Source organism: Ceratotherium simum, chromosome 28 (assembly GCF_057802395.1).
Source record: "Ceratotherium simum simum isolate JZ-2026a chromosome 28, ASM5780239v1, whole genome shotgun sequence".
Taxonomy (NCBI): Eukaryota; Metazoa; Chordata; class Mammalia; order Perissodactyla; family Rhinocerotidae; genus Ceratotherium; species Ceratotherium simum.
The window spans coordinates 22,924,857-22,947,939 of record NC_141927.1 but is presented as its reverse complement, the minus strand read 5'-3'; the positions used below and the strand labels follow the sequence as shown (position 1 = coordinate 22,947,939).

Below are 23,083 nucleotides of genomic sequence, written 5' to 3'. Positions count from 1 at the left end.
AGAAGTTTTTTGTGTGTAAAATGTTCTTTTATATGAAAATATACTGTTTTCTTAATTGTAATACCATCCTTTTAGTGATTTTTCAAAAGGTATTATTGGTCTCTTAAAGTTTATTGGTATGCAGAAATGTTCAGACCTACTTAATTGTCAGTGCCAATTCATTGTATGAAGTTATTATACATTTTTTCTTTGAAAATCAATGATGAATTCTTACCGGTAATATTATATTCCATATCATAAGAATCAAATTAGAGTTTAGGCCTCATATTGGTTTTAACTCTGTTTTTATTGTAGGATTGGAAGAGGAGCAGGAGGCACTGTTTTAAATAGATGAGGGAGGGCATCAGCTTTGTATTCTGTGTGTATTCCTCTAATATAAACAGAGAACATGTTCTCATTTATATCAGAGCTTCATTGTGCCTGTATCTTAAGTTCTTTCCCTCTTTAGGCCTTTGTGCTGGCTGTTTCTGTTACCTGAAATGTTTATTCTCTAGCTCTTTTCAGTGATGGCTTTTCTCATCCTTGGGATTTGAGCTTTAGTGTCACTTCATCCGAGAAGGCTTTTATGACTGTACCATCTAAGTAGATCCTCCAGTATTTTCTGTGATACCATTCCATGTATTTTTTTCTCAGTGTCTATATTAGCTTTTAATGATTTTTATTTATTTATTTGGTTGTTTATTATGTGTCTTCCCAGTAAAACATGAACTCTGTGAGAGCAGAGACCTCGGAGATTAGCTCACTTCTTGCTATTAGGTGCTCAGTAAATTCAATGAATTATAGTGAATTAAATCTTATTTAACCACTAAAGCTTTAATAGTTTGTAACCATTTTCATTGAACATAGTCTAAAAATATACTGTGTAGTTTTGTGCCTACTGAGCACAGTGCAGTCTTAGGCTGATCATTACAATCATCAGCTTTTGTACTATGTTCTAGTAAAATGATGCCCTAAGGTCTTTACTTTATGCTAAATAACCTCAGATTATAGCGCTGTTCATATTTAGCCCTCTTAAATATATATTTTAATCGCAGCAATATTATGTGCTCCTTGTTAATAAAAAAAAAAAGAGAGACTGAAATGACCAGCTACAGTCCTTGCACTCACGTATTTGCAGACTTGGCAACAGGCAATCCCTGTTACATATTCCTTTGTAATTTCTTCTTCTGGTAGTGTTTTCATATCTCTAAGTGTTATTCTTATAACAATATTTCATACAGTAGACTTGATCTTTACACTTCTTGCTATGATAGGTGAAGATTTAACTCATTTCACTGCTTATCGTTTTCATAGCTTTCTATTTCTTCTTTTATTTTTAACAGTAAATAGCATCCTTCTATTTCTTGTCCATTAACTATGGATGATATCTCTTGATTCCCTAATGTGTAACATGAAGATTAGCAAGCACACCCTTCCCTGTCACCTCTTTTCCTTCCCTTTTTCCTACTAGTCCTGTTAACTGTACTTCTATAGTCATAGTTGATAGCAGTTACATTCTCAACTGTAACCATAGTTACCTCTGTGCTCTGTCTATATGTTGATTTAGAAAGTTGAAAGGTAATAAACGGCATTTATATTATTATTTCTGCATAGCATCGACGGCAAGTAGTAGGTTATGATTATGGTTCCTTGTCTACAGTGCCATTGTTTATGACTGCTGCCCCACTCAAAAGAAAAAGCTCAAAATAGTTAACATTTCTCGTCACCAGTTAATTAAGATTATAATATGTTTTAATTTGCTTATTTAGACCTTTTATATTCATTTCGTTTTCAATTTTTTCCTGTTGTGGGACCCATTTTACTTAATGGTGGTCTTAATATCTTTCAACAGTTTCTGAATCTAATGATTGCTTAGAATCTCTTCTCTTCATCTTGAAGTCCAATTAAATTCCTGGTCTAAATTGTACTTCATAGCTTTGTAGTTGGATCACTGCTTTCTTACACATCTTCTACTCTTCCTCCCTTATCGTATTTCTACTTGTCATTTCCCTTTTTTGGTGAGGAAGATTGACTCTGAGCTGACATCTGTTGCCAGTCTTCCTCTTTTTTGCATGAGGAAGATTGTCCCTGAGCTAACTTCTATGCCAATTCTCTATTTTTTGCATGTGGGACATGGCCACAGAATGGCTTGATGAGCAGTATGTAGGTCTATGCCCGGGATCCAAACCCTGGGCTCCTGAAGTGGAGCACACGAACTTAACCACTAGGCCACCAGGCCAGCCCCCCTTTTCCCTTTCTTATAGTACTTCTAGTATAGTCTCAGGTTTTCTCATTTTTTCACTTATATTACCTTTCTATCTGTTATATCCTAAGGTAATTTCATATTCCATACATTCCTGAGAACATTTATTTCAAACTTGATTGTTTGGCTTGAAATAGAATTCTAGATTGGAAATAACATGCCCTCAAAACTCTGAAGGAATTGTTTTATTATCTGCCAGTATCTAGTGCCAGTCCAGTCCCAATCTCATTTGCCCTTGTCACATAATTTTTTTTTTTCTCTGAAAACTTTTAGGATCTTCTTTTTATCTATAATGCTCTCAAATATCACAGTGTGTCTTGGTGTTAGTCTTTTTTTATTCCTCTTACTGAGGACCTGGGAAATAATTTTAATTTGAAGACTTAGTCTCCTTTAATTAATTGTATTATGTATCCAGAAATATTTCCTCCATTTTCTCTCTCTTCTCTTTCTGGGATTCCTCTGTTTGAAAGTTGGATTTATTGGATTGTATCTTTGGGTCCCTTTCTCCTCCCTCCCGCTCAATATACTCCACCTGTGTCTTTCGTGTTTTGTGAATTTTAACTCTGTCTTCTAATGTTGGTGTTTAATTTGAGCAATCATATTTTAAATTTATAAGTGCTCTCTCTTTTACTTTCTTTGTTCCTTTTTAATATGATATTATTCTTTTTTTGTGAATGCTGTTGGGAGAAGCAGTCTGCCATGGGCCCTGAGCATCCCTGCATTTTCTTACTGGGTATGCCAAGAAGGCAGAGGCCTGACTGCTCTTTACCTGGGCATTTCTCAGGGTTGTGTGTGCAGTGACAAGGCTTAAGGAATGAAATAATGTCTCCCACTGAACAAAGCAGGCTTGTTATCACTTCCTATAAAAACAGTAAGTGCCTCAAACTCGGTGTTCTTATCCTGTAACACAGTCAACTGTGTGCGCTGGCATCCATGAGGGACCCTTTGTGTCACCCCGTGAGACTTGGGGGCGTGAGGAACTGATGAAAACGAACATGAAGTAATAAAGTCCTTTGTCTCTGACCCAGGAGTCTCACGTTTTCTTCCAGCATCTGTGAAACAGTAACAGGCTAGCTTATTAGCTTGTATGTAAGATAAAATCTCAGACCCTGCCCAATTCTTGCCGAATGCAGTATCTTCTCTGACTTTTTCTAATACATTAAAGGTTTTTTTTTTTTTTTTTAATGTTTTTGATACTTCTTTGAATTATATTTTTCTTTTGGAGTCTGTTTTGTTTGGGAGTTTTGTTTTTTTATATCATGTCAGGTTTTCCTCAAATATATAGTGGTTTTTTTTTTTTTTTTGCACTAGTCCAGTCATTAAACAATAGAAAGACTAATTCTGGGACTGGTTGGGGGTGGGGCAGAAGTTTGGGTCTACTATTCTATATAAAGAAGTTTAGTTGTGACTTCTATTTTTGGCTCCATTTCTTATCTCAGACTCTGTTGCTTCTTAATCCAGTATTTTTCTTAACTTTTTCCTGCCCTGCAGTTGCCTTTGAGATTATAGCTTCTTCCATCAAAACTTTTCCACTAGCTTTCTGTTTTCCAGATATTTCTTGAAATCTCTTATCTGCTGCTGACTCCACTCCAAGTCTCTTTGTTATTGTGAGATTATACCCTTTTATCTCTTTAGTTCCATTTTTGGGAGAGGGAGGAGATAAACTCCTGTGAATAAGTCAACCATGTGGAAGAAGCACTCTCACTTTTTTTTTTTTTTAATGTTTTAGCGATCACGTGCTTCTTGTGTCTGTGACTGTGCCTGCATCCTTCTAGTAATGCCGTTTCTCTGTGTTTACTCCAGCCCCACACCTAAATATAAGGCTTTCTTATCAGGAAAATCCACTAAATGTTTAATAAAAATGAATTCAAAATAGTAAATATGCTTATAAGAGGAGGGCTTATTTGTGGCATTTAGCGGAGAAATTTTTGCTTACTTTTAGGTTTGAGTGTAAATGTATTTTTAGATAAGTGAGATATATAAAGATGCAATATAACTACATTTACAATTTTAAAACATATATCCTCATGATTTTTGTTTCTGTTAAACTGAATAGCAAATATTCTTAAAAATTGCTCTTTTACTAAAAATTATCAGAAGATTTAAATTATACACGTAGGAGATGCCACAAAATGATTTTAAAGAGCCACACCAGGCTTTTGGCCCACACAGTTTCTATTACAGCTACTCAGCTCTGCCCTGATGTAGCACAACAGCAGCCATAAGCAATATGTAAATGAATCAGTGAGGCTGTGTTGCAGTAAACCTTTAGTTATGAACCATAAAATTTGAATTTTATATAATTTTGATGTGTCATGGAATATTTGTCTTTTTATTTTTTTACAACTGTTTAAAAATATAAAATCAATTCTTAGCTTGCAGTTTGTAGAAAACCTGACCAACTCTTGCCCTAGAATTACTGTTTTAACAGCTTTGTTAATGCTTGAATACTGATACATTTCTACTTTGCCCCTTATCAGGCAAGCTAATGAAGAATATCAAATACTGGCTAACTCCTGGCGCTATTCATCTGCTTTCTGTAACAAACTCTTCTTCAGTATGGTGGACTATGATGAGGGGACAGATGTTTTTCAACAGGTAAAAGAGTTATATTTTATTTTGCTAATATATCTAATAGAGTTGGTTATGGCTGATGCATTTTTGTTTCCCAGATGAAAGTACAATTCATTGAATAAGTTAATGACAGTCAGTAGTTAAATTCTGTGATGTCATTAAAGTAATTTCAGCTAATGTTATCTTCATCATTACACAATTTTTGCCATTAGTGAGTATGATAAACACATTTTAACTTTTGCCTTGTAGAGGATATTTGTTTTTTCAGCATACAGTGGCAGTTTATATGCATTAACCTTATTTTTGTATTTAACTGTATAGAGTTTAGGTGGTATTTTACACAAATTGATGAAATTTTATATAAAATTCAGTGTAAATTTTACTTAGCTTTTACTTCTTCCAATGTGGCAGATAGAGAATTTTATATGTAAATTATTAAATATTTAAAAGTGTTTGTTGTGTTGTGGACTGAATTGTGTCCTTCCTAAATTCATGTGTTGAAGCTATAACCCCCAAATGTGACTGTATTTGGAGACAGGGCCTTTAGGGACCTGAAGTTAAATGAGGTAATAAGGATGGGGCCCTAATCCAATGGGACTGGTGTCCTCATAAGACAAAGAGACAGCAGGAGTGTGTGTGCACAGAGAAAAGGCCACGTAAGGACAGTGCAAGAAGATGGCCGTCTGCAAACCAGGAGGAGAGGTCTCACCAGAAACCAATCCTTGCTCTTTGATCTTGTACTTCCAGCCTCCAGAATTGTGAGAAAATAAATTTCTGTTGTTTAAGCCACCCAGTCTGTGGTGGTGTTAGAGCAAACCAAGCAGATTGATACATTCTCATTTACACAGTCTTCTCTATAGAGAAAGGTATTGAATTGTAGCATAAGGATGCTAGTTGTTATCAATTTTGTCATGTTTGTGTCATCATCATTGCTAACATTGAGTGCTTATGTTCCAAGCACTCTTCTAAGTGCTTCGTGTGGATTCTTTCATTTAGCTTTGCAAATACTGTTATCTCCATTTCATGGATGAGGAAATTCACCTCTCCTTACCTTAAGTTGTTGCCTGTCCAAGTTTATAAAGTTAGTATAATGTGGAGCTAGAATTTGGGCTCAGCAGTCTGGCTCCCAGAGCTCTAGCTCTTTATCCTGCTGTTATCCTGAAGTTATCAATGTTTTTATGTTTATCACTACTTGATCAGTGCCTTTCAAATGTAAAACTCACTGCAGTACCCGGAATTGATTAGTTTGAGTATCTTGGTCTATTTTATTTTTCTTACATGTTACTCTCCTTGGCATAATGCTTTACCAGGTCATTGAAAAGCGTTTAGTTCTGTAAAGAATCTAGCTCACTAATTGTAAATGGGCCGTTAGTGAGTATTTTTGCTTATTTGCTTCCAGATTGATTATTCATTCATCTTTGCCAGTTTCTAGTTGATTAAGATAAATTCTCTGTTTGCCTTCAGTCCCCTTTACCCTTCTTCTTTCCTATTAGTATTTCTCACTTATTTCATCCCCCATAAATTTATTTTGCCTTTTGGGATGTTTCTTTTTGTTCACCTAGTCAGCAAATATTATTGAGTACCTACTCTGTAGGAGCAGTGAATTGGTGAGAACACGTATATAGTTCTTCCCCATAAGAAGCTTACAGACTAGGGAGCTAATAATAATAATAATAATAATATAATAAAAAAGAGAAACACATAAATATGTAATTTAAAATAACCTTATAAAGGAAAATTACAGTACTGTAAGAACCAAATATTATTTCGTGTAATTTATAGGTCACTGTAGAATCTCAGGAGAATTGGCCTTAGAGATCATCAGATGGAAGTGCTATTCATCATATACTTGAATCCTCTCTGCCATATTAGGAAATAGTCATCCAGGTACAAGGTGACTGCTAGAGTAGAGGCTTTGAGCCCCAATATCTACCCTGGCCAGGCCTGGAAACTAAACGAAGACAGCAAGTTAGATTAGTTTCGTATCATTTTGGTGTCTTTGTTTATGTACGTACTTAGTATATTGAAGTTAGTTCTTTACATTAGTTCTTTAGTTCTCACATTAGTTCTTCACTTGCATAATTAGATATGCCCTCTCTTATTTTTATTAAAACAAAGCCTTTCTTGGTCTTTTTCAAAAAAGTGAATCTTTAATGAAAACACTCATATTTCAATTTTCTCTTAACTACTATAAGAAATAAAATCAGCACAACACCATGCAACTGACCGTTGGTCTCATTGTTGAGGAAATGGGATGGTGTGGGTGGGGACGACAGCAAACCGAGAGGGTGAGCTTGACATCAGCGGGAGAGGTGCAGCTCGGCTCTAGCTCTGGTGAAGCAGTGCAGGCCACGTGTAGCTAGACCTGTTTTTTCAAGAGACCCAAATAGGAATTTTTATATGAAATTTCTCTATCTTTATAATGATGGCAGCTAATTCAGATTAAAAAAACAAAACTGTGGGACATACTGATCCTACTTTGTGCTGAGTATTGACTATAGGCTGCCAGTATATAACCATATAGGTATATTCTCAGATGTCATCATTTAATTCTTTTATATGCTTTAGAGATAAGCTTTTTTAAAAGTTTGGCATAGGTATGAGAGTTGAAGTCGAGATTGTTTTTAATTGAAAAATTTCCTCGAGTTAATTTTGATTCAGCAGAATTCCAAATATAGAACTGCTGGTTTGTCTTTTCTAAAACCTAGCCCCTGGCTTAGCAATAAGAGTTTTCATTTTAAAATTCAGAAATGCATAAAAGTTATAGCAGTTACTGATTTTTATGGAGAATTATAATCTACAAAAATAGGGAAGTATATATTTTGCTTTATTTGGGAACTACTAAAAGATTTTTAACGCTTATGTTTCCTTTCTCACTACTGAATCACATTTTGTTGAAGTACTTATTCTAAACTGATGTTTTAAAGCCCTGTGCTGCCTGAAGATAATATTAATAACAAGTGCAGAAACTTGGTAATTCCTGGCTTGTGGGGAACTTGTTGGGAAAGTAACTTCAATTATTTGTGATTCCCATGTGGTGGCTGAGGCTGAACGTCAGATGACAGGCCAACCAGTGAATGAATGTGGTGTGTTAGAAGGAGCCCTAGACTACAAATCGGGTCTGTGTTGGACCCTGTTTTGTGTAGCCTTGGGAATTTCTACATTTTAATTAAGATGAAAGCTCTGAATTACGTGATTTTTTTTTAACTCTAAAATTCTAGGATGTTAAACGATTGCTCTAATGCAAGGACTTCCTCTCTTGTAATTTTATATTTACTTGCTAGCTGTGGCTATCATTTGTGCATCCATCAGGGAAACATCCATGAGCAAAGTTTGGAATGGGAAAAAGCACAGAGAAGAAAGGAACTGGTGATTGTGTGTTTTGTTCAATTTAACCAACATTACTAAATGTCCAGAACATGCGAGCCCACTGCTCGTGCTACTGTATCTTTACCTTGATGTCAACTATGATCTAATGTTTGCATTATTTGATTTGATTTTGCTTTTTGTTCTCATTATTGGTAAATGCTAAACTACACTGCAAGTTAGGGCCAAAAATTAGGGCCAAAAATCTCTTGGCCTTTCATTTGAGATACTTTTCATAATTCCCGGGTAGCAAGAATTTAATCTATACAATTTTTGCAGTTTGCTCCTCAATGCAAATTAACCTAATATTTGTTTTTAGATACTGTATTGTTAATAAGCACCATTTATACTAGGGTAGTGTTCTATTCAATACACTTTTCAAATGGAATTACCTTTAGAAAATCATTGTGAGATATAACCATTTTAAAACAGTTGAATTAATAGAGAAGTTGAACAGAAGAAGGCTATCATTGTGGATTTTTCTACAATCTGGTAAATTCAAATTTAGGGCAAAAATGTTGGTTTCTGTTACAGTCATCATCATTTCAAAAAAGTCTTTACATTTTTAATAGAGAATTCAATCTACTTGTAATTTGTTTGAAATTAATTCCATAATGTATTTATATTTTTCATCAAATCCCAGTTCTTTTTCTCTAATAACTGCTTAAGAAGAGAAATAGTCCACGTACAGCCTAACTACAGTATTTCTATACTTCATTCTTTACAGATATTTCAATATTTCATTTCATTGTTTACTCTAATTACAGAATCCTAGAAAGAAGAATGAAATGGCTGATAAAATATAGAGGATGCAGCTGAGAATATGAATGATGTATGTTAAATGTGAAGGTTCAGAGAACTTATCCAAATTCACAAGTTCTTTTTCATTCAGTAGTGCGTTAAGATGAATGAAAACAGTAATTAAGCTCTGGAAAGCCACTTGAATTTTCGTAGTAAATGCTATCTTTCCAAAATTCATGCAGAGAAAACATAAAATGTTAGATTAATGACATATGAAGATTGCTGGGATGATATTATATTTCGTACTTTTTATCTCCTGTTTTACAGCTCAACATGAACTCTGCTCCTACGTTCATGCATTTTCCTCCAAAAGGCAGACCCAAGAGAGCTGATACTTTTGACCTTCAAAGAATTGGATTTGCAGCTGAGCAGCTAGCGAAGTGGATTGCTGATAGAACGGATGTTCATGTAGGTTTTTATTCCCCTCAGTTTTAATAATAGGCTAATTAGTTTGGTTTGTTAGAGCATTGTAATAAGACCACAGGATCTTTTTAAAATTTCTTCGTAGCATTTCTCCTTGCTTAGAGAAAACTGATAGCTATAAGCTGTAAGCTGAACTTTGACTCAGTTAGGTGAATTGAAATGGTTTTTAGAATAATAGTGCATTGATATTTTACGAACCATTAAAAAGTACATGAGTTAGGCACAAAGTAATTTCGGAGGCTAAAATATAGATGGAATATTGTTCAATGGTGTTTGTAATCAAAGAGATTCTAATTAAAAAGCAAGATGTATAATTTTTATCTATGTTTTAGGTAGGTAAAAATAGGATATTACCCACTTTTCATGAGCCATGTGAGAAAATATCACCTCACATATACTGTTCTTAGGACTATAAATTGGTATAACTGTTCTAACAGTGTGTGTAATATATTTATTTTATGTAATTTAACTTAACACTTCCACTTCTAGGAATCTAACCTCAGTCTCTAATCAGGGATGAGTCAAATGCTTAACCATAGAAATTTTTTTAAATAACATTCATTTTAATGGAAAAAATTGGAAATAAATCAAATGTCTAAAAATAGGACACAAATGAAATGTACTATAGCATATACAAACAATGGTCTGCGAGAATATTTGATGTAGAAAGAAGCTCAAAGTATAACAAGTGATAAAGTAGGTTAAAAAAATAGTATTTATAGTATGATAAAGAATTTTGTTTTAGAGCATAAATGTGAGTATAGATATATAGACAGTTTATTCGGCAAGTAAATGAACCACAGTCTTTATGGTAGTTAATGCCTATGTGGAGGGCTATGGCTACTTTATTTCCTAATCTCACCAGAGTTTTCTACAGTGAACAATTATAACCAGTTATTTTAAAAAGTACATTTACTCTGGAAGTAATACATAAGCATTAATTTTTACCATAAGGTGTAAACACATTTATTCTTAGTCAAAATGGGTGTCTCTTATATAATAGCCTCATCATTGTAAATGAAATATCATCATAGGTTTTAATGATATTTTGGTGACTAAACTTATTTCCTAACTCTTGTTATTGTTTTGAAATGTTTTGGTAAATGTGCAGCTCTGCAGTGTATCATTTGGTTGGTACAAGATACTAAGGGTAATTAATTAAGTCTATTAATTATTTATAAGAATTACTGAATTTTAATCAGAAATAATTCTAACGTATTTATCATACATTTTAAGTTAGTTAATAGATATACTTTTGTAAAAAACATTTATTTGGAAATAATTTCAAACTTTACAAAGTTTCACAAATGAAAATAGTACCAATGTGTACCTTTATCAAGATTCACCTGTTCTTAACATTTTACGCCTTTTGCTTTGCATCCTCATCTCTCCCCCACTCTCTCTTTCTACACACATATTTCACACGCACACATTCGAGGGTAAATTGCCTTCCCTAAGAAATACATAAGGACTATGGATATCAACGTCACAGATTTACGTTGATATAATACGTTTATTTGAGCAACTATCCATATTCCAATTTTGTCAGTTGACCTAATAATATGCTTTAATAATATTTTCCCACCTTCAGTACAAGATCCAGTCTAGAGTTAGGTATTGCATTTAGTTGTCAGGTCTTTTTAGCCGCTCTTAATCTGGAACATTTCCATAGCCTATCTTTGTTCTTTAAAGATATTGACATTTTGAATCCTTTCCCACTTTTTAAATAGAATGATCCTCATTTGATTTGCCTGATATTTGTTCCTGATTGGATTCTACTTATGCATTCTTGACTACAATACTACATCGGTCATGTTTTCTTCTAATCACATCTAATCACATCACATAGGCATGTGATGTCTGGCTGTCCCTCATTGATGATGTTAATTTTGAACATCTGGCCAAGGTGTTTTCCCATTTCTCCATTGTATAATTACTGTTGTTTTTTTTTTACCCCCCTCTCCTTTGTAATTAGTAAGCTGCCTATGTGGAGACACCTTCAGATCATGCAAATATCCTACCCCTCATCAAAATTTTCTCCTAGATTTAGCGTCCTTTGATGATTTGTGCCTGATCCAGATTTTACCATGATAGTTGCAAAATGGTGATAGTCCAGTTCTAGCACTTCTTGCATATTTCTAGTTTGCCTTCCGCATTCTACGGTAAGCAAGAGTCCTTTCCTCTTATCTGTCTATCTGTCTGTTTATCTATCAATGATTGGTATGGACTCATGAATTGCATTTTTTTCTCCAATGGTTTGTAAGTAATTACTATACTTAAATATTTTGGTGCTAAAATTGTTCTAGATTTGGCTAGTGGGAGCCCCTTCATACTGGCTTCTGTGTCCATGTGACATCTCTCCATCATTTTCTTTTAAGCACTTTCTTACTTGCCTCACATAACGGTGTATTCCAGGCTCATCTTGTGTCTACTTATCTACCCTGCCCAGCGCTTAATTAGCCATCTTTCCTCAAAGCCTTGGTTTCTTTTAGTGGGGAATGTTATTAGAACCAAGATCTGTATATACTTTGAAATCAGGAGTTCATACCAATTACATCTACTTTTTAAAAACAGCCTTTATGCTTTAATGGACATCATCAAAAAAGTGAAAAGACAACCCACAGAATGGGAGAAAATATTTGCAAATAATTTGCCTGAATCTAGTATGTATATAGGACTCTTACAACTCGGTAGTAAAAAGACAACCCAATTAAAAAATGGGCAAAGGATCTGAATAGACATTTCTTCAAGGAAAATATGCAAATGGCCAGTAAGTACATGAAAAGATGCTCAGTGTCATTAGTCATCAGAGACATGCAGATCTACAATGAGATGTCTTCGTACCCACTAGGATGGCTAAAATCAATAAATGAGATAATAAGTATTGGCAAAGAAGTGGAGAAATCAGAACTGTAGGAGTGTAAAATGGTGCAACCACTTTGGAAAACAGTCTGGCAATTCGTCAGACCATTAAACATAGTGTTACCATATGACCCAGCAATTCCAGTCATAGGCATATACCCAAGATAAATAAAAACATATGCCCACACAAAAACTTGTACAAGAATGTTTATAGCAGCATTATTCATAATTGCCATAAGATGGAAACCAGTCAAATGCCCATCACTTGATTAATGGATGAACAAATTGTGGTGTATCAATATAATGGAATGTTCAGCCATAAAAAAGAAATGCAGTATTGACACATGCCTATAACAAGAATGAACCTTGAAAACATTATGCTAAATGAAAGAAGCCAGTTACAGAAGACCACGTATTTTATGAAAGCCCAGAAAAAGGGAAATCTGTAGACACAGAAAGTAGATTAATGGTTGCTTAGGGTAGGCTGGAGGGTGAGGGGAATAAGAGAGTGATTGCTAAAGGGTTTTCTGTTGACATGGTTCAAATGTTCTGATACTGACTGTGGTGCACATATCTGTGAATATACTGAAAACCATTGAATTGTATACCTTGAATGGGTGAATTGTATGGTATGTGAATTATATTTCAATAAAGCTGTTAAAAAGTCTTTCAAATGTTCCAGTTTGGAATAATACAAATATTGGCAAATATTTGTGTGCACCCCACCCATTACTAGGTGATCCCATGTTCCATGGGTGAAACATAGGAGCTCTGCGTTGAATATAGGTAATGTTTGTGTATGTTTAACTGTATTCACCTAAACCAAGTCTTTTTACATAGCCATGATGTTTTAGGGCATTTTTTTTTTGACTTGTGAAGAGTAAAAGGAGTGGTAATGCCAGGTATGAAAAGTAGGGTGGCACCTTTCTGAATTCTTGGTGTTGAAAATTGGAAGGACTAGAATATGGTTAAGAGAAAAAATTAATATATGTTTTTCACTTTAAAAATTTTCATTGCATTTTTGCAGATTCGAGTCTTCAGACCACCCAACTACTCTGGCACCATTGCTTTGGCCTTGTTAGTGTCACTTGTGGGTGGCTTGCTCTATTTAAGAAGGAACAACTTGGAATTCATCTATAACAAGACTGGCTGGGCCATGGTATCTCTGGTATGTTATCACATTGTACTTTTTTTCCCTATTTCTTTGTATAATAGGACAAGTTGTATAATATTAACAAAATGAGCCAGATTATTACTATAATGGAAATAAAGTCCGAATGAGAAGTATTAACTTTTTAGGACTTAGATGATATAGTCTAAGTTCACTGTCAGTCTAGACTGTGCTATCTTCCTTCTACTTTTCACTATTCAACTGTAATATCTCTGTGTACTTGGCATATTACATGTGCTAAATAAATATATGTTGAATACATTTAGAAATATAGTAAGAATTAATAATTAGTAGCTTGGAGTCTCTTACAAACTGAAGCAGTTTGGAAGTGTACTCATTCGGCTATTTTTTTCCAACATCTGTTTCTTGTGTCTCTATTGTGTGCCTGATATTTGTTAGGTACTGGGGCTATAAGGATAAGATATTGACCCTGGAATTCATTGTGTGGATACAAACTAATCAACAGATAAATACAATGTAATGTTAATCATGCTGTGATGTAGGTAAGCACAGAGTATTGTAGGAATATGTAGGAAGGATAACCTTGAATAGGGAAAGTCATGATAGGCTTCTTAGAGTGTGTGACGTGAGCTGAGTTTTGAAGAGTAAATGGAGTTCCAAAGTTGTTAAGGCCAAATAGTCAATATATGTAATGCCTGGGCTGTTCACATGACTATATTTCTATGTGGCTCAAGCAATGGTAACAAGACAAGAAGGGGTAAGAGATGATGCTGCAAAGAAAAAAATGGAAAGGTCTTGTATACAATGGTAAGGAGTATGAGACTTTTATCCCGGTGGCAATGGGAAGCCATTTAAATATTCAGGAGAGAAATAATGTGATCAAATTTATGTTTTAGAATGATCACTCTGGTAGCAATGGGCAATCAATTGAGAGGTGAAAGTCTGGCAGCAGGAAAACTGGTTAGGATACTATTAGAAGAATCCAATGAACATGATCCTATTTCAATTTGTACTAAAAGGATTTTTCTTCCCCTTGATTATGATTGTGCTAAATTTCTTTAAAATAATTAGCTAATAAAATGGAAATGTAAACATTATATGAATAAAATATATTCAGACAATATATCTGATATTTAATAGTTATACTAATTAAAATATTGGTGGTGTAAAAATAGGTTTTATAAATAGTAGCATAATATCTATATTATGCAAATAGACTTAAATTATTCATGGAAAATGAAAAGTTTTCCTGATGTAGAGGGGATTAATATTGTTCTCTTTGCTTCTTTCAATTATTTTAAAAGACCTATGATTGTTTAAAACAAAATATTATAACATTGCATTGATGAATTGATGGGTTTATAGTGTGTGTATGTAAGACAATAGCATATGAAACGATAAATTGAGCTATATTGTTGAAAATTTCCTATATGTTCCCTCAAGTCATTCAATATCAACTCTAAATTGATTGCGATGAATTTAAGATACATATTTTAATCCCCAGAGTAACAACTGAGAACGTAATACAAAGAAATATGGCCAGAAAGCCAATATTGTGATTAAAATGGAATACTAAAAGTATGTATCTATAATTAACACAGGAGGAGATATGAAAAGAGGAACAGAGGAATGAAAACACAAGGAGCACAATGCAAATAAAGAAATGACAGACCTAAACACAATCATATCAATATACTTATGTACATTAAATGTAAACAGACATAACACCCTAATCAAAGGGCAGAAATTGTCAGTTGGATCAAAATGCAATAGCAAACTGTGTGCTGTCACAAGAGATACACTTTAGAGACAAAGACATGGAAAACACAAGAATGGAAAAATACATACCAAAGAAGACCTAAATAAATGGAGAGATGTGCTATTTTCAGGGACCACAAGATTTAATATTGTTATGTCACCTTTTCTTCAAATTTATCTAAGGATTCAAAGAAATGGCACTTAAAATCCTGGCAGGATTTTTTGAAGAAATTTGACAAGCTGGCTCAAAAATTTATATAGAAAGGCAAATAGTAGGAATAGACAAATAATTTTTGAAAAAGAACAAAGTTGGAAGACTACCTGATTTTAAGTCTTATTACAAAGATACAGTAATTGAGATATTGTGGATTTGGCGTAAGGACAGACATATAGATCAATGAAACAGAATAGATTCCAGAAATATATGCACATATATGGTTGTTGACTTTCAACAAAGGAGTCAAAGTAATTCAGTGAGAAAAGAATAGTCTTTAACAAGTGGTGCTGGAACAATTGAATATCTTTATGTAAATGATGAACCACAACCCTTATCTCACATCACATATAAAAATTACTCAAAATGTATTATAGTTCTATATATAAGAGCTAAAATTATAAATCTTCTGGAAAAACACAGAAAGTCTTTGTGATACAAAAAGCAGGAACCATGGAAGGAAGAAAAAGATAAATTGGACTTCATTAAGATTAAAAAATTCTGGTCTTCAAGAGATACTGTTATGAGAATGAAAAGACAATCTGTAGACTCAGAAAATATTTGAAAAACATATGTATGGGACATGTATCTAGCATATGTAAAGAATTATTGCTACTCAGAAGACAGAAATCATGGTTTTAAAAAATGGACAATCTGTTTGTAGGTAAGATGGCGTACATACATGCCAACCTTTCTCTCCCACTGACACAACTATAAAACCTGGAGAGAATGCAAGGCTCAGGTATTTGATGTTTCTAAATGACATCTAATTAGGAGATATGGAGGGCTGATAATTTTTTATTTACTATTTTGTCCTTAAAATCAATGTAGCTTGAAACTTGGAAGTGGGCAATGTGGAACAGAAAGAGAGATATTTAGGAGATACTTCTAATTCTGGCTTAAAGAGCAGAAAAGGGAATCTGTAAAGCTCAGAGAGAGTAGGGGAGATTCCTCAGTTTTTTTCCTATTCTCTTACACCCCAAATCTCAGGTAATCCTGTAGCAGGACAGTAGAGGGAGTGAAAGCAGCTGGCAAAGGGGAACTGTAGGAGCCAGAACTCTTAGAGAGGGGAACCTTCCTCTCTATTCAGTGGAACTCTGTCTCCAAGGGAAGGGGCCATGCCCTGCTTTTTTTCTTGTTGTAGTTCTTCTCTTTCTGTCCCCGGGCTGCTGTTACGTCATTGTAGAAGTGGAAATTTTCAAGCTGGAGGACAAGCAGGATCTCTTGGGAAACAGAAAATACTGGCAAGATATTGGAGAATGAGTAACTCTGGAAAGTGATCCCATAAAACTGTTTTTGGGCTCACTTCTGACCTGCACATGTGTGGGCCTGATCCTAATTAGCATTCTAAAGCTGTTGATTACTGAACTAAAGGGCAAAATTCTGCCCATATCCCAGACTGGTCTCTGGGTAGCACTCATAAGGAACAGATCTGAATAACAACACTGCAGTCTTTGAAAATTGAATTGGCATTGGAACTAAGCCTCTAGAATAGATTGAAATTTACGGCCTGTATCTAATGAGGTTAAGTATCTGCGAAAATGAAAATATAAACATTCTCCATAGGATTTCAGTAAGTCACAGAGTCACATTTAATGTAATATTCAAAATATTCAGAGTAAAATCCAGAATCACTTGGCTTACAAAGACCCACAAAAATTTGACTTACTTCAGAAAAAAGAATCGTCAGATGCTCACTACAAGATGGCAGATGATAAAATTATCTGGCAAAGACTTTAAAGTGGCTATTATAAAAATGCTCAAATGAGCAATCATAAACATTCTTGAAACAAAAGTTAAAATAGAAAGTATCAGCAATAAAATAGAAGACATAAAGAATGAAATGGAAATTTTAGACAATCTTCCTAAGATTGTCAAAATTGTATGGCTGATTCAATAAGCAGAGTGAACCCCAAATAAGATAAATCTCCCAAAATCCACTTCCAGACACATCATAATCAAACTAAACCAAATTAAAACCAAATAAAAAAAATATTTTAAACAGCCAGGAAAAAACTGTGCATTACCTATAGGGAACAACAATTTAAATGAATGCTATTTCTTATCAGAAGCTATGGAGGCCAGAAGGAAGTGGCATAACATTTTTATAATTTTGAAAAAAAATGTCAACCCAGAATTCTATATTCAGCAAAAATATTCTTCAGCAATGAAGGTGAAATAAAGACACTCTTAGATAAAGAAAATAAAAGGAAGAGAGAGAGAGAGAAAGAGAAAGAAAAGGAAAACTAAGAGAATTACTGAAGGAAATTCTTTATACAGAAGGCAAGTGATACCAGAAGGAAAGCAGGAATGAAGTAAAACAACAGAGTTTAAATATCTGGCTGCGTATAATAGACTTCTCTACTTCTCTTGAGATGTAAAAATGTGTTTGGAAATTGAAAACAAGAAATATAACACTTTTTGACAGAGTGTTCAATATGTAAGTAAGGGGACCTATATGGTTGTAAAGAGTTTCTTCAGTTGAAGAAACTTCAGTTGAAGTGGTAAAATACTGATTCTGAATAGACTGTGGAAAATTAAGTATGTGTTTTGTAATCCCTAGTGTGACCACTATAAAAGACATGGTATATATACACAATGGACTTCTTATTCAGCCATAAATAGAATGAAATCTTACCATTTGCGACAACACAGACGGATCTAGAGGGTATTATGCTAGGTGAAATAAGTCAGACAGAGAAAGATAATTACTGTGTGACTTCACTTATATGTGGTATCTAAAAAAAAAAAAAAACCAAGAACAAACGAACAGACAAAATAAAACAGAAACAGACTCACAGATATATAGAAACAAACTGGTAGTTGCCAGAGGGGAGGGGATTGGGGACTGGGTGAAATAGGTGGGGGAGATTAAGAGCTACAGACTTCTAGTTTTAAAATAAATAGGTAGTGGGGATGCAGTGTACAGCAAGGGGAATACAGTCAATAATATTGTAATAAGTTTGTATGGTGGCCGATGGTAATTATACTTAGCGTGGTAACCATTTCATAATGTATATAAATATGGAATCACTATGATGGACACCTGAAACTAATATGATATTGTACATCAATTATGCTTCAATTAAAAAGATTCAAAGAATATAGGCAAAATCACCATAAGTAAATTAAAACTGCAATACTAAAAAATGTCCAAATAACCCAAAAGCTGAAGAAAGTGGGAAATAGGGGAAGGAAAACAGAGGGAACAAACAGAAAATAATAAACTGGTAGACTTAATTAAGATATATCAATTATTACATTAAATTTAAATGGTCTAATCATACCAATTAGAAGAGAATGTCAAAATGGATTTAAAATAAAATACATGACTGTATTATAGGATGGCTTCAAGAAAGCCAAAAAAAGTAAAAGGATGTGAAAAGATATACTTTGCAAACATGAATAAAAAAAAAGCTGAAGTGGCTGTATCAATCAAACAAAAGTTGAAAAGAAGTTCATTGGAGAATGGTTAGTCTTTTCAACAAATGATGGTGGAACAATTGGTTATCCACATGCACACACACAAAAGAGCCTCATTGTAACCTCATGCCTGTCATAAAAATTAACGGAAAGTGAATCATAAATCTAATGTAAAACAAAACGATACAACTTTTAGAAGAAAACATAAGAAAATATCTGTGACCTTTCTTAGACATAACGTTAATAGAGCAATCTATTATATTATTATATCATCCCTTTGCTTTTCAAAAGACATTGTTAAGAGAATGAAAAATGAAGGTACCGGGAGAAATGTTTATAATTTACATATCCAGTGAAGGACTCATACCCAGAATATATAAAGAACTCTCAAAACTCAGCAATAAGAAAACGAATAACATGTTATCAAAAAGATACACACTATTTGATTCCATTTATACGCTGTTCTCAAAAAGACAAAATTACAGTAATGTTAAACAAGTCAGTGGTTGCCGCGGGGTAGTGATGGAGGGAATGTAACCATAAAGTGATACTACAAGGGAGTTTTTTGGATGCTAGAACTCTTCTATGTCCAGTTGTGGTGGTGGTAACACACATTTATACGTGTTACCATTCGTAGAACTGTACACCAAAAGAATAAAAAGTAAATTTAACTTTAATAATTTAATACTTTAATAATTCAAAAAATAAAATACATAGACAAAAGATTTGAAATGATGCATGACCAGAGGATAGACAAATGGCAGATAAGCACATCAGTTGTTCAATGTGACTAGTTAAGAACATGCACATTAAAACTGCAGTGTAGTAAACCCAGATCTTTTGGCTTAGATGTTCTTGTGGTTTAATAAAAGTTTCTATTCTGTATACTGATACACATCCCACAGGGCTACCTGAAGCAAAGTGGCAGGACCATCGTAAGGAAAATGTTGAACTAGAAGCCTCCGTTTGATGGTTATTTTTTTGAGGTCCTTATAGGCAAAAATCCATGCTCTGCACCACAGAGGTAAATTGAGAAAGATGTTACTGTCTTCTGCTGGCTGTTTAATAACCATCCTAATCTCTCATCAATATGAGTCATTTGGAAGGGGTCAAGAGGTTGAATAAGGGTATGAAAAGCCCTTGGGGGGTCCTCTGTGGAGACTGAGATATCAGCGTTGTAAAATGAGGGTGTACCATACAATTGAAGAATGGAGAGGACGGCCTGGTTAAACATGCAGCCCAAATGAGAAGTACCTTTTTGGGGAATTGCTGCATTGAGACCCCAGACTGCTGAGTAAAACAGTACATAACTCTAGAAACAGAGGTTTTTTGTTTTGTTTTGTTTTTTTTGCTGTCTACAAGGAAAGTACTTTTTTTCCAGCTTTATTGAGATATGATTGATATATAACATTGTGTAATTTTAAGGTATACAAACGTGATGATTTGATAACCATATATATTGCAAAATGATTACCACAATAAGGTTAGTTAATACCTTCATCACTTCACATAATTACCTGTTGTGTGTGTGTGTGGTGAGAACATTGAAGATTTACACTCTTAGCAACTTTCAAGTATATAATACAGTATTGTAACAATAGTCATGCTGCTGTAAATGATATCCCTGGAACTTATACAAATTATAACTGGAAATTTGTATCATTTGACCTACATCTCCCCATTTCCTCCACTCTGAAGCCCCTGGCAACCATCATTCTATTCTCTATTTCTATTTCTTTTTTAGATCCCACATATAAAGGAGATTATACAGTATTTGCCTTTCTCTGTCTGACTTATTTCACTTGGCGTAATGCTCTCCAGGTCCATCCACGTTTTTGCAGATGGCATGATTAGTTCTAATGGTTTTTTGGTAGAATCTTTAGGATTTTCTGTATATATGATCATATCATCTGCAAACAGAGACAGTTTTACTTCTCCCTTTCTGATTTGGTTGCCTTTTTTTCTTGCCTAATGCTCTGGCTAGGACTTTCAGTACTGTCTTGAATAGGAATGATGATAGTAGGCACCCTTGTCTTGTTCCTGATCTTAGAGGGAAAGCTTCCAGCCTATCATCATTCAGTATGATGTTAGTTGTGGGCTTGTCATATATGGCTTTTACTATGTTGAGGTACATTCCTTCTGTACTCAGTTTATTGAGAGTTTTTGTCATGAAAGGATGCTGAATTTTGTCAAATGCTTTTTCTGCATCTATGGAGATTATCACGATTTTTATCTTTCATCCTATTAATATACTGTATCACATTTATTGATTTATGTTTATTGAACCATCCTTGCATTCCAGGGATAAATTGCACTTGAACAAATTTTTAATGTTCTGTTGAATTCAATTTACTAGTATTTTGTTGAGAATTTTTGCGTCTGTATTCATCAGGGATATTGACCTATAGTTTTTTTTTTTCCTAGTATCCTTATCTGGCTTTGGTATCAGGGTAATGCTGGCCTTGTGAAATGAGTTTGGGAGTGTTCCCACCTCTTAAATTTTCTGGAAGAATTATTTTTGGAAGTATTAATTCTTCTTTAAATGTTTGGTAGAATTCACCAGAGAAACCATCTGGTCCTGGGCTTTTCATTGTAGGGAGGTTTTTGATTACTGATTTCAATCTTCTTACTTGTTATTAGTCTGTTCAGATTTTCTATTTCTTCATGATTCAGTCTTGATAGAAAAATTCCTGGAGAACAAGCCTATTTCTTTTAAGTTATCCAATTCGTTGGCATATAACTGTTCATAGTCATGTCTTGTGATCCTTTGTATTTATGTGGTATGAGTTATAATGTCTCCTCTTTCATTTCTGATTTTATTCATTCGAGTCTTCTCTCTTTTCTTTGGGGTCTAGGTAAAGGTTTGCCAATTTTATCTTTTTAAAAAATGAGCTTAGTTTTGTTGATCTTTTCTATTGCTTTTTGTATTGTTTCTATTGTTGATGTTTTCTATTGTTCATTTATTTCTGCTCTGATCTTTGTTATTTCCTTTCTTTTGCTCACTTTTGGCTTAGTGTGTTCTTTTTTCCTGCTTTCTTGAGGTGTTGTTAGGTTGTTTATTTGAGACATTTTTTTAATGTAGGTATTTATTGCCATAAACTTCTTCCATAGAACTGCTTTTGTTGCATCCAGTAAATTTCAGTGTGTTGTTTCTCCATTTTCGTTTGTTTCACAATATTTTTTTATTTCTTCTTTAATCTGTTAGTTATTTGGGAGGGCATTCTTTACTTTCCACATATTTGTGAATTTTCTATTTTTCCTCAGTTATTGATTTCTAGTTTCTTACCATTGTGTTTAAAGAGATATTTGGTATAATTTCAATCTTCTTAAATTTTCTAAGACTTGTTTTGTGAGCTAACATATTATCTATCCTATAGAATGTTCATTGTATGCTTGAGAGGAGTGTGTATTCTGCTGCTGTTCAAGTTACTACAGGTCCTTTAGGTCCATGGGTCTAACGAATAGTTTAGGTACATTGTTTCCTTATTGATTTTCTGTCTGGATGATCTATCTGTTGTTGAAAGTGTGGTATTGAAGTCCACTACTATTACTGCATTGCTGTCTTTTTCTACCTTCAGGTCTGTTAGGATTGGCTTAATACATTTAGGTACTGCAATGTTGGGTCACATATGTTTACAACTGTTATATCCTCTGGATAAATTGACTGATTTATCATAATATAATGACCTTACTTGTCTCTCGTGACTATTTTTGACTTCAAGTCTATTTTTTCTGATGTGTATATAGCCACCCTGTCCTCTTTTGGTTTCCATTTGTCTGGAGTATCTTTTTCCATCCCTTCCATTTTAGATTATTTGTCTCCTTGAAGCTGAAGTGAGTCTCTTGCGGGCTATATAATTGGGTCTTCATTTTTTATCCATTCATCCACTCTATGCCTTTTGATTGGATAATTTAATCAATTTACATTTAAAGTAATTATTGATAGGTAAGGACTTATTAATGCCATTTTATTAATTGTTTTTCTGTTTCATAGTTCCCTTATTCCTTCCTTCCTCTCTTGCTATCTTTCTTTATGAATTCATGATTTTTTGTACTGGTATGCTTTGATTTCCTTCTCTTTTTCTTTTGTGTCTTTTGTAGTTTTACTTTGTGGTTACTGTGAGGTTTACATAATACATCTTATGGATATAATAGTCTATTTTACATTGATAACAGCTTAACTTTGATTGCATACAAAAACTACTTTTTACTCTCCCTCACACACATTTTATGTTTTTAATGTCACAATTTACCTCTTTTTATATTGTCTATCCATTAACAAATTATT

At 33.9% G+C, this 23,083-nt stretch overlaps 1 protein-coding gene across 6 annotated transcripts in view; it reads left to right on the top strand.

Moving 5' to 3' along the window:
• TUSC3 (tumor suppressor candidate 3) overlaps positions 1 to 23,083 on the top strand; it is a 255,626-nt gene that overhangs the window by 114,982 nt on the left and 117,561 nt on the right. For all 6 annotated transcript variants that reach the window (XR_015548829.1, XR_015548828.1, XR_015548830.1 and 3 more), the window contains exons 3-5: positions 4,723 to 4,840; positions 9,251 to 9,391; positions 13,296 to 13,436. Coding sequence is in view for 3 of the 6 variants with exons in the window: in XM_087418454.1 (XP_087274580.1) it covers positions 4,723 to 4,840; positions 9,251 to 9,391; positions 13,296 to 13,436 (400 nt within the window). In the remaining 3 variants the exon portion in view is untranslated. The remainder of the gene's footprint in view (positions 1 to 4,722; positions 4,841 to 9,250; positions 9,392 to 13,295; positions 13,437 to 23,083) is intronic.